The sequence below is a fragment of the Saccostrea echinata genome, unplaced genomic scaffold, assembly GCF_033153115.1.
Source record: "Saccostrea echinata isolate AGI-Se365-2 ecotype Australia unplaced genomic scaffold, CSIRO_AGI_Sech_v1 ptg000047l, whole genome shotgun sequence".
Lineage (NCBI taxonomy): Eukaryota > Metazoa > Mollusca > Bivalvia > Ostreida > Ostreidae > Saccostrea > Saccostrea echinata.
The window spans coordinates 2,254,199-2,266,583 of record NW_026889796.1 but is presented as its reverse complement, the minus strand read 5'-3'; the positions used below and the strand labels follow the sequence as shown (position 1 = coordinate 2,266,583).

Sequence of the window (12,385 nt, the reverse complement as noted above, 5' to 3'; positions counted from 1 at the left end):
ATGTAGATAAAAGAATTTTTCCTGCGATATAAGAAAAGAATGCGCCGTGTACTTCGTGTCTCGGTCGTTCGCCTTTCATGGTCACGTGATATGACTTCGTAATCTGCGACATGTTATAAAGTCGAGTGTTTCAAACCTACATTTCCAATATTTACAGAAGATCACCAAGTTTCAGAATACTTTTAAAAAAATATTTAAATAAAACAAAAAATGTTTGAATTTTTTCTGATCCTGTTTCTTTGCGTACTTTTGTACAAATATTTACAGCAGTACAGAGGGTGTGGCACCAATCTACCTCCAGGACGAATGGGCATTCCGATTTTAGGAGAATCTTTGCAATTTCTACATAAAAAGGTAATCATGGAATGTTAATTATCAATAATTTCGTCAGTGTAATTTTTTAAAATAACAATATTTGCCACAATTGTTTTTTTTTTTAATTTATCATATGATTATTTTTTATCAATTTACCACAGGTCAAAATTACAAAGAGAAATTAAACTGTCATGATCAAGTTTCCTTACATCCTTTTCTTTCAGGCAAAATTCTTTGAAGGAAAACGAAAAGAGCATGGCAATATATACAAGACACATTTGTTCGGAAGACCCACTATACGTATATCAGGAAAGAAAAATCTTGAAAAGTTGTTTGCAGCCGAGAACAAGCTTCTGCAATGTGCTTACCCCACTTCCGTGTGGAAAATTTTAGGAAAGAATTCCTTGTCCTCGTCTACAGGTCAAGTGCATGCGGAGAAAAAAATACAACTCCTAAAATGTCTGTCTCCGGGATTTTTCGACCAAAATTTACCCGTTGTCTCCGACTTTTTGACTGGACGTATTTATGAATGGTGTCGCAAGTCGTCTATTGAGATTTTTGCCGACTGCCACTCTATGTTTTTAGAACTAGCATCTACATTTTTAGTCAGTATGGATATGCCGAAAGACGAAAGAAAAAAGATACAGACACTTTATCATGACATCACAAACAACCTCTTTACGTTACCGCTTAACATACCTGGATTTGGCTTTCACAAGGTAAGACAGTAACTTTTTTGATTTTTAAAAAAATTTTCTTCTTATCTTTGGTCTGATATTTTTTAAGTGTGATTAAATCATTTTTCAAAAAATTTCATTCCTAGCCTTATATTTTCCTCTTCGTCTTTTCTTATTTTAAATTATACTCTGATTATCAAAAATCAGCAAATCGAAGGTTGACCTAGTTCACTGAGGAACGTATGCGGAAATAAACAAACTATAGATGTTTTGACCCTACAGTCAGTGGGCCAAATTTTGGTCGTTCACCCCTACGTCCTCTCGTCGCTCTCAGTGACGTACGGATGAGGGGTCTTGAAGCGGACAAGAGTTGAATCGAAGTTCATCTTTGCCCGGTCTGTGAAATTATGAATGAAATGACGTCACAGATGTTGTTACTCACGCATAGCTTTGTAGTATTTTATTTAAAATAGGCGTAATCTTGCGAAGTGATTGAACTCTATAGAGGAGATGCACGGTTACTGACTTAGGGTTAAGGACCTTTGCTGATACTGAAGAAAATAATTAAGGTCATTTTTGTGCATTGTTATGTAATAGGTATATCTTAATTCTTGCAATTCTTAATTATAAAAAAAAACTTTAATCACAGCATTCATTGTTGTTTCAGGCATGTAAAGCAAAAGAAGAATTAAAGAGCTTGTTCTTAAAGAGAATAAAGGAAGACGGAAAGACGTGTTCGCAGCAGTTTCCAACCGTACTGGAAAAATTCTGCAAATCTCAAAATTCGGAATTTGACAATGACGATTTGCTGAATGGCATTTTCGAACTTATATTTAATGCAGGTGAGACGACCAGTACATCGGCCATGTGCGCACTTGTCCATTTGTCCAAACATCCAGAAGTTCTAGAAAAGCTTCGACAAGAACTATCGAACATTGACCTTTTAGCTCCTCCCGAAGAAAATAACAATAGTGAGGTGGAGGTAACGACGGAAATCTTTAACAAACTGCCATATTTGGATTGTGTTTACAAGGAGATACTGCGGGTGACTCCCGCAGTGGGCGGGGCATACAGGAAGGTCTTACAGACGTTTGAACTCGAGGTACGTCTAAAAAAATTTTTTTTCAAATCAAGGACTTAGAGTTAAAAATGCTAGATATAAATCTTAAATCTATTCTCAAATACTAAAACACTTTCATCAAATAGTTATTCTGAAAAATTAATTCTAATATTTCTCTGTTAATTTTTTTTTAAATAATTAATACATTAAAAAATCAACAGGAATTGTCCAGAAGACAAGTTTATTATCTCGTTTCTTAACAATTTTATTCAAACGCGAATATTCAAAATCCTTTTTTTTCCAGGGATACACTATTCCTGAAGGTTGGACGGTGGTTCTTGGAATTCGAGACACGCATGAACTGGACAGCAATTTAAAAGACCCTTTGACTTTTAATCCTGACCGCTGGCTGCAGGCCGATTCATCTAAAATATCTTTCTTTCCCTTCGCCAGTGGACCGCGGAGGTGCCCCGGAAAAGGATATGCACATTTAATTTTAAAACTGTTTATTATCAAACTATGTCAGCAATGTAACTGGACATTGTCAGAACCCAATCCGGAAATGGTTGCCATGCCAACACCTCGACCAAAAAACAAACTTATGGGAAGTTTCACTCTACGGGAGCATTATAAGGAATAAAGACAAGTAAATTATTCAGTTTTCTCGATCATAATGATAAAAAATCATAAATAATTATGTCGAAAAATCACAGATCATGGGTTAAATTGTATTGTAAATGAATAATTGGTATGTTTAACAATGCTCATATGTGTGATTGAATTGGAAAAATATGTGCAGAATATTGGGTGTTGTAAGTTTGTGTTTGCATTTTTATATTTTTATTGTAGCGAAATAAGAAAATGAATTCCCCACTGACCATTATGTACATTCTTGTGTTTATATTAATGTTCTTTAGATAATAAGTCGTAAAGGCATTGTCTTCTAATTCCTAGCAAGAAATGCAATGTACATTTAATCCCGGTGTCATTTATTTTAAATTTTTTTTATGTGTATTATATTTTGTATATATTGATTTTATTCTAATTTATTAGTAAAATAATGAGGAAAAAATGAGAATAAAAAGTGTATATGGCATACCAAGTGTATATTCAGTGTTTGTTTCCTCTTAATTGATATGGTAAAACAAAAGGGGGGGGGGAGAAGAAATTCTTAAAATTTTGAATGAAATTGGTGAAAAGTAGCCTCCCCTATTTGGTGGATCATATACGCACTAGTAATGGAAATGCTAGTAAACTTCATTACTAGTTCTTGATTATGAACCTAAAAAATGAATTATATTTAAATAGACAAAAAATTTTATGTGGCAAATACATGTATCCGCCACAAATATTTTTAAGGGGGGGGGAGGCAGATTTTGGAAATAAATATCTGTCCTTGAATTATTTTAAATTAAATGATCTGCTCTCCACCGTCAAAAACAAATACTCTAACCTTGACTGGTGCTACAAATATGGTAAAAATTCTTTTTTTTATTTTAAGTAATGTTTTTGCTCGTCCTCTCAATTTTATTGGTTACTGTGGCAGTTTTGTTAGATTTCGAGACCAGTTAAGTTTCTTTGCAGATTTTATACAGCGGTCGTCTACATCTTTTCGATCTGCACTTTTCACCAATGTTTTTAAGCCACTGTGGTGACCTACTTATATCAATTTTTGTCCGTCGTCATGCGTCGTTCATCAGCCCTCGTCCGTAAACTTTTGAATATTTTCAGATTCTCATGAACTGCTGAATCAATTTAAACAATTTTGGCATTAAGTATCTATGTATCATGTTCTTAATTTTAAATTTACTGGGTGGGAATAAATACAAAGTTTAGAAGGGCTTCAAATTTAGACCTTTACTCGGCACTCGGGACCATTGAAAAGTGAGGGCTCTTTATCATGGCAACCGTGAACCGATCTCGGTTTTTTAAAAGGTCTAATCCGTAAGACCCATGACTTTCACTTCAAGTTCCTGGCGCTTGGCAAAGGAGCAGTCACAGCTTTTGATCTATAACGTCTTGGGTTAGACGCGGCGCCGAGAAGGAGAATCGAACCTGTTATCTCCCGATCTCGAATCGAACACCCTACCACTAGGCTGTATCAAGACCAATAACTTCAAAGAGACAAGCTGCGTAAATTTAATTATAGAGTTCTCATAAAGCTGTACAATCTTTGTCACCTACTAGTGTGTCCAGACCAGTTCCTGGTGTGCCGAATTCGATCAGAACCAGAGAAACTCATGATATTGTAGAATCACATATTTTCGCAGGGTCAAATTTCATTGGTTTAAGAAAAAATATTGGATCAATGAGATTTAATTTCTTGGTTGAATATGAAGATCTCTCAGTACCACGAAAACAAAGAAAATTAACTCCCCTCCTCGAAAGTTAGTGATTTTACAGCACTCGGGTCACAGTCAAGGCCCATGGGCATTTTGTAATTAATGAAAAGAAAGGAGAATGATCGTCCATAAGTTTAACAGAGAAAGAGAAAATCACCTGTCATGTAAAGCTGCGAAAATACGTACATTTACTGAGGTTACGGTTCAATAATGCAATATTACTCATACTACTACAATACTAGTATTTGTGATCTAGAAACTTCAGAAAATAAATAATATGTCTATGGTCATCTTGGAAATAAAAAATTCTGTCTATGAAGCATGAAAATAATCTCGACAAAATTGCCAACCCCCTCCCCTCAAAATCAAATGTCGTCTCTTAACAATTTGGAATCATGTCGCTTGTAATGTCCTCTGTGTGTGTGTATGTGTAAGGGAGTGTGTGTCTAGGGGTGTGTTTGTGTATTACATAGATGCTAAAATTCACGAATTTAATGTTTGGTGCATACAACCAAGGTATGTGAAAAAAGAATGTCATCGACCAAGTATATTTGCGAAGATAATTTCAAGGTCACCTTCGTCACACATGTGCTGTTAAATTGTGAAGTTGTTCAAATGATCGACTGTATCTACATGTACATGCTTAAACTTTCTTAAGAATTTTTTCATATCTTTAGAAAAAAAAAATTTAAATATAGAATGAGAATTATTCTTATTGTCGACAACTAGATCAATACACAAATAACGGAGAAGGGTTAAAAGTTTCCTTCGCGAAGGAACCACATAGCTGGCTACCAAAAAGACAAATCAATCTTCATAATGAATACTTCATCTTATTAAACACTCCATCTTATTTAACAAGACAAACAAGAACAACGCTGTCTCATTTATTACATAGGCTCTTGGGTCAAGGATAATGTATCTTTTCTATATAATGTATTGTCGAGGAAATTCGAACTATATTCGTAACATTTTTTTTAAGCGCACGGTGGTAAATTTTAGTTTTTTGTAAATCTTTCTGCTTGATATACACTAGGCTGCCACAGAAATTTGATATTATGCACGTTTTAAGAATGACATATCCCTACTGTATACTAAGTTTCTTTTTAGTATAAAAGAAAGACAGAGAAGATCTTTACTAGTATATCATTTAGTGTTAGTTTTACTCCAATCTTTCCTTCAGTAGATACCTGTAAAATACGAAAAGAAACGGAAAGTAATATAAACGAAGAAAAAAGAAAAGAAGAGATAATTAAATTTATAATTATTATTATTTATTAGGACTGAATTTATCTTACTGTCGTTTTCACGGGTCATTGATATTCATATCTAATCTCGGCGGAGATTCTGCTCGGCTAAATATTTGGACTGATGCCTTCACAGAATCTCGAGAACATCCTTTATAATTCACGTCTGGAAAATTCAGCCCCAACTTCGATCGCTTGAAGTACTGTCCCTAGATTTGGTGAAGGCATGCAGTCCAAATATCCAGCCGAGCCGATATCAGCTGAGATTTATTCATATCAGTTTGTGTGTGTGTGGGGGGGGGGGGGGGGACTTTATCGATTAGTGTAATAATTGGCATTTGTCATTGATAAACACATGCAGGATGCATGCGTTTTATGGACAATTATTTAGAATTTTTCATGAAATTTAAGGCGTCTGAGACATTAGAAATTGGAAAGTAGGTGTGTGACGGCACATATATTGTCGTTTTTGAACATATTGTCGTCGGCGACAATATGTACCTACCTTCACTGCACATATAGTCGTCTATCGGTATATATTGTTCCCGGTGTAACGACAAAAAGTGACCCCAGTAGAATATTGACCGGGGGGTGACCCCGGTCAATATTCTACTGCAAGTAGGGTCATTTTTCAACCGTAAAAAACCGTTCCAGACCGGTAATTCTACGACCCCCATAGAAATCTGACCCCCTACCTTTTAACTATATTATATAATAAAAGTAAAACTTGTCTAATCCGGATATATAATTCGAAATCTTGATTAATACGATGTTAACTTTAAGTCCATTTCAGTAAATTCATTTGTATTAAATATATACACGCTATAACTTGCGTCAGTAAAAAATAAAGTTGGAAATTTATTTGTGTTGTTACCAAATAAAGTTACGAAAATATTTTAAATTACACAATTGGAAATGAACGCATTATAAAGATCTCAAATTATAATTATTTATTATCCTACTAGGAAAGTAATGCCTATATTTAAATTCATGCATCATGTGACACAGTCGCTACTTTTAGATTGATAAACAAAAATGGCGTCAAGAAAACGAGGTAGGCCGTTTGGTATACAAAATAACTTTTGACATCGATGGCATAAGTTTTATGCATAAAGATACTTATCCTTGAAAACAACCAGTATTAACCATCTACTCTGTAATGACAGATATTAACTTTTATTCAAAATCGTAGTCAAAATGCAACGTACCTCGTTGTCTATGATTTCCTGCGGACATGCGTGTCTATATACTGTTTACTCACTTCCTTCATCAATATTCATGAATAGGCTGAATTCGTAATTGCAGATCTTGCTTAAATGTTTTGTAATTACAACGACTTCTTTAGTAAAACTTTGTGGAAAGTACTTATATTTTATTACACATCATGTTTCTCAAATCATGTAATCATTTTGTTTCACATAAAAAATCGCGTTTATATAGCGTGTATATCTTTAAATGTTGTCTATTCCGGAATGTTGTCTAATCCGGCCATTTTCTTATGGAACCAGTTGTGTCTGGATTAGACAAGTTTTACTGTAAAACTTTTAGAAATGACATACGCGTTCATCCCAGGGTTGGGGAGGGTCAGCGAAGGCCCAGAGATAACTGATTTTTTTATATTCTCAAATGTATGTTGGGGAGCAAAGTAAATTCTCCCTCCTTGCCACTTCCATATACTATCATCATATACAATGTATGTGGTATGTTTTTTGCTTGTTTCCCATGAATATATATATATATATATATATATATATATATATATATATATATATATATATATATATATATATATATATATATATATAAGCCCTCTATGAGGTCGATCCTTAGATATATCGACTTCACAGAAAAGCATATCGACTGAGCACGAAGTGTGTCATGAGCAATCTTCATAACTTTCTTTCTCAAAGGTTCTAGAACAACAAGTTGTTTATACAGTTTTTCATAACTAACCTTTTTTGAATGATAATGTCTGTACAACAGTCCTCTTTCAACACTAAACCATGTCTCGATGTTTTCACCAATCATCTGCTTTCTGCCTGTCGCTGCATGCTCTTGATGCACTTTCAGTGAAGAATCGTCCATCTAAGTCGTTTCATCTGATCAATCGTCATATCAGTATCCACTAAACCTGTAACAGTTAACTTTTTTATACTTTTGTTTTGATTACTTGTCTGGACGGCTTGAAGAACTTGACTACACTCTTCTGCACCACTGTGGATCAGGATCTGTCTGATTTCTGGCACCATCGATGTTACCTATAATAAGATCGTAAACAGGTTCTTTCATACATAAAGCATTAATATTACCAGTGAAGTAGGCAGTGTCGACATAGATGGAGGCTTCCTCAACTGTACGAACTGTGCTGTCTATCAGAACACATTTCTGCACTTGCCCAGTCAGCTGATCATCAGTAACCAAATCTCTCTTCACAACAACACCGCTACAACCTGAGTCTCTTAATACCTGAATCAAATTTTCACCGACATAACCCATAGCACCAGGCATCTTTTCACAAACCTTGCAGACGCCTCCAATAACAGGTAATATGTGTCCACATGCTAGTTTTACAAGTCCATCTGTGACACAGCACTGCAACAGCTTACTTTTGAGGATGCATGCTGATCCCATGTGAGGCTGGTTTTGATGCGGTATGGCGTTGTTCATCATGACTTCGGCAGAATTTGGTAAGCTGGAACTAGAATTGTCATTTGATTTTATGCAATTCAACTCACAGTTATGCTGACTCTATAACTTCGCAGCTTTTTGAGTATTGTGCGAAGTAGTCACAGGGATTTTCTGCTTGGAGAAAAAGTTTCTTGCCAGATGTCCACTTTTCCCACAGATGTAACATTTTCTTTCACTTTTCTGCTGTGACGATCCTTGGTATGCCTGCTGTTTTTGAATGGATCCACTGCTTTTACTCTGAAAACTGTAACTGCTTGAAGATTGCTTCTAAAAAAATTTGTAAGTCTTTAGTGAATGAAGTATAACCATGAGCTTCAATAAACTGGTCTGCGAGATTTGACATTAATTACTTCCACGTTTTTCGGATGTCTTTCTTTAAGATACATTCCCAATTGTTTACTTCAACTGTTTAGAAACTGTTCTCTTAAACACAAACCTTTGAGATCATCATATGTTTTTGGACTATCTGCCAAAGACAACCATTTTTCTACATAGTTATTCAGCCTAGCAAAGAATTGTGAAGGATTCTCACCCTGCTCTGGTCTGCTAGAAAGGATCTTTAAACGAAACCCTTCTTCCGTTAGTTGAAACCGCTTTAACAACGCTTGCTTCAAGGAACCATAATTCAAAGCTGATGAAACTGGAAGTCTAGAATACAGCTTAAGAGCTTTACCTTTCTTTTCTTTCAACAAACTCTTGTACAATTCATCATGAAGCTTTTTTGTTAGGTTACCATTAACGTATTTTTCTAGTAAAATATCCAGATATGAAACAGATTTGTCAGATTTTGTGGTATCTTTAATATCAAGCTCACTGGGATATATCGTGTCGACATATGGAAATGGAAATAACTATTGTTACATATAATTGATAATAAGTTGATTCATCTAAATGTCGGGTTGAAGGCCACAGCAAGTGTTTTCTTCTCATATATAAGATTTGGAATAAATTCTGCTTCATATGAATACAAAAATAAGTCTGCTAATAACGAGGAGCAATTGGTACCCAGGGGAATTCCGAAAGATTATTGGAAGACCTTGTCTCCAAAAACCACATAGATATAGTCAATCAGAAACTCAAGTATCTTTTTAATATCAACTTCAGAGTACTTGTGTTTACAATCAGAATGTTTTTTAACAAAATAATTTTGTAAATGACCAATGACAAGGTAAATACATTTTCGAGTTCCATTTTTATTAAAAAAAGCAGCTGTCAATGATGTCAAAAAGTCTGGACTTTAATTTATCGTTGGAAACGATTGTGTATAGAGTTGAAAAGTCGTACGTTTTTATGTTATTTTGGTAAAATCTCTCCATAATTTCTCATAAGCAAAATTTGACAAACTTGTAGAATTTACTTTTGTAAATTGCGCGGCTTTATATGTAGATACTGGAAAACATGTAGAGAACTGATTGGTAAGTTGCAACACAATGAACACATTCAAGTTAACTTGCAACACATTCAAGTTAAATATCTTGTTTTATTATACCTCTGTGAATTTTTTCTATATAAAAATATGACGAATAAACCTGCTATTTTTTTAAACCGTGGAATAGTTTTCGTGCTATTAGCCCATGGTGAAATAGTCATCAAACTATTCACCGGCAGCATTCCGTTTCCCTCGCTTTTCATTTCGGAGCTCTTCTGATTTTATCCAGATTGTGACGTAACACAAGTAAAGTCGGCTTCGGTATAATAAAACACCTATTTACTGACTATTCGGACAATAGCAAGTTTATCGTCCCCCTCGACAGCAACTATTTCCCTCGGCTGCGCCTCGGGAAATAGTTGCTGTCTTGGGGGACGATAAACTTGCTATTGTCCTCATAGCCAGTAAATAGGTGTATATTATACAAGTATAAGAAATATACAAGTATGATAACAGTAAATTTTGAAGTACCCATACCAGAGTACGTCTTTCCTATAAAAAGATTTAAAAATATAAAAGGGTTTTTAGGATAAAAGTGAAAAGAAATCTTCTTTCCTTTCACCGAAATTCCTCTTATAAGGATTTTATTTACAAAATGCATATGTGCATTGTAATGCAGATGGTTTTAAATTCATTACGATTTAAAAATATTATCTCTATAATGTTTCATGGCTTCAGGAGGGCGGTATGCGCGACAGAGGCAACATTGTAACAATTTTAAGCACATTTTTTGCATGGCTCTCTTTTTTTTATTGAATGGCTCTACTGCTTAATGGAATGATTGTAATTTTCCCAGAAGCATGGCTAAGGCCTGTTATAAGGTGAGGTGAACTTTTACTCAAATTACACTGATGGCCCAACGGTAAATCATTTAACCTGTTAACACTATCCATTCAAAAGCTAATGGTTAGTAGAGTAGAACCATGCAACAAGTAAAGGTTACATGTAGGTTTTATGAACAGTACACATTTGAATAAAGCACCAAACGAACATTGAAATGCAATAAGAAAATATGACATATGACATTAACGGGTAATGCGTAGAACAACGAAGGAGTTATGATGCAAATGCATTTAGGCTAACATTCAACTCAACAACACTATATATGAACAGGACAAAAATTATAAAAATATTAAATTTAAGTAAACTGAATGCATACAAGGGAAAAGGATAGTGAATGTCAAACCCTTATTACATACTTGGTCAAATAAAGAATATTTTATTCACCTCTTCTCAGCATGTGGATAATTTAGATACTTTTCATAACGGTACAACAAATAATATCCAACTGGGATTTCAACCTTACATATAATCTTCCTTGCATGTTAGTAAACATATAAGTATTCTTCTTTAAGCATATTAAATTCTTCTTCATTAAACACGCAAACAAACAACACAATGATCTAATTTTGAACTGGGAAGCAGTATTTTCTGTTGTGTAAAGTTATCGCCCTTATAATTTTAAATTGCATTCATTTTTTGCATAAATATACATTTCTGCTAAATCTATTTTAAAGTAAAAAGATCAAGAATAAACATTTTATAATTCATTTTAAAATAACGATAAAAATTTTCTCTTTTTTATAGAATAAGTATTTTTCCCATTATTTTTATTGTAAAAAAAACTATGAAACATCTATGTATAATGGATATATATATATATATAATTTATTTTAGGAATCCATTGTGTAATTGAGTCAAACGGACAAGAAATTAATAAAGAGAGAGGGAGAGAGTGGGGAGTGAGAGAGAGAGAGTAGAGAGAGAGGGAGGTGAGAGAGAAAGAGTGGGGAGAGAGAAAGTTGATAGAGTGGGAGAGAGAAATGTGATAGAGTGGGGGGAGAGAGAGAGTGGGGAGAGGTGAGAGAGAGAATGGGGAGAGAGTGGGCTGAGAGAGAGGGGGGGAATGGGGTGCTAGAGTGGGGAGAGAGTGGGAGAGAGAGACTGGTGGATAAAGAGGGGAGAGGGGGAGAGAGTTGGGAGTTTTGCATCTATAACCTACTTTTTTTGTATATTTTTTATGTCGTAAACTTTGTTACAATACTTTTTGTACAGTTCTATATTTTTTGCACACGCAACTTCAAATGTGCTAATATTGCCAATCAAACTCAGGAAAAAATTATGTAAATTAGACTGAGAAGCTTTTTATCATGCCCCCGGATCGAAAGATCCCGGGGGTATATTGTTTTTGTCCTGTCTGTTTGTCTGTTTATCTGTTTGTCTGTTAATCTGTTTGTCTGTTTGTCTGTCTGTTCTCAACTTTAACCTTGCCCATAACTTTCGATTGGTTGGTGCTATGACTTTCATATTTCACATGTGTATTCCTTGTGACAAGACCTTTTTTTTGGGAACCATCATATTTGACCTTTTGACCTTGATCTTGGAGTTTGACCCACTTTTGCAAAATTTTATGAGACTTTAACCTTCGCCATAACTTCTGAAAGTTGGTGCTTGGGGTTTCAAACTTCACATGTGTATTCTTTGTGACAAGGCCTTCCTTTGGAAACCAACAACTTTGACCTTTTGACCTTGACCTTGGAGTTTGACCTACTTTTGAAAAACTTTAACCTTGGTCATAACTTTTGAACAGTTGCTGCTTGGGGTTTCAAACGTCACATGTGTATTTC

The 12,385-nt window shown here is 34.7% G+C and overlaps 1 protein-coding gene across 1 annotated transcript; it reads left to right on the top strand.

Annotated features, from left to right (window-relative positions):
• The first annotated feature begins 210 nt into the window (after window positions 1–210).
• Window positions 211–3,148, top strand: LOC133202583 (cytochrome P450 26A1-like). The gene is made up of 4 exons (XM_061338424.1): window positions 211–354; window positions 540–1,034; window positions 1,660–2,094; window positions 2,357–3,148. Exons 1-4 carry the CDS (start codon window positions 211–213, stop codon window positions 2,690–2,692), a joined length of 1,410 nt encoding a protein of 469 aa, XP_061194408.1. The 3' UTR covers window positions 2,693–3,148.
• The last annotated feature ends 9,237 nt before the right edge of the window (window positions 3,149–12,385 follow it).

Excerpts from the sequence above, each read along its gene's own strand:
- LOC133202583 (XM_061338424.1), top strand. The coding sequence starts at position 211 with ATGTTTGAATTTTTTCTGATCCTGTTTCTTTGCGTACTTTTGTACAAA. Across the intron at positions 355-539 it reads TGCAATTTCTACATAAAAAG|GCAAAATTCTTTGAAGGAAA; the intron begins GTAATCATGGAA and ends CTTTTCTTTCAG. Across the intron at positions 1,035-1,659 it reads CTGGATTTGGCTTTCACAAG|GCATGTAAAGCAAAAGAAGA; the intron begins GTAAGACAGTAA and ends TTGTTGTTTCAG.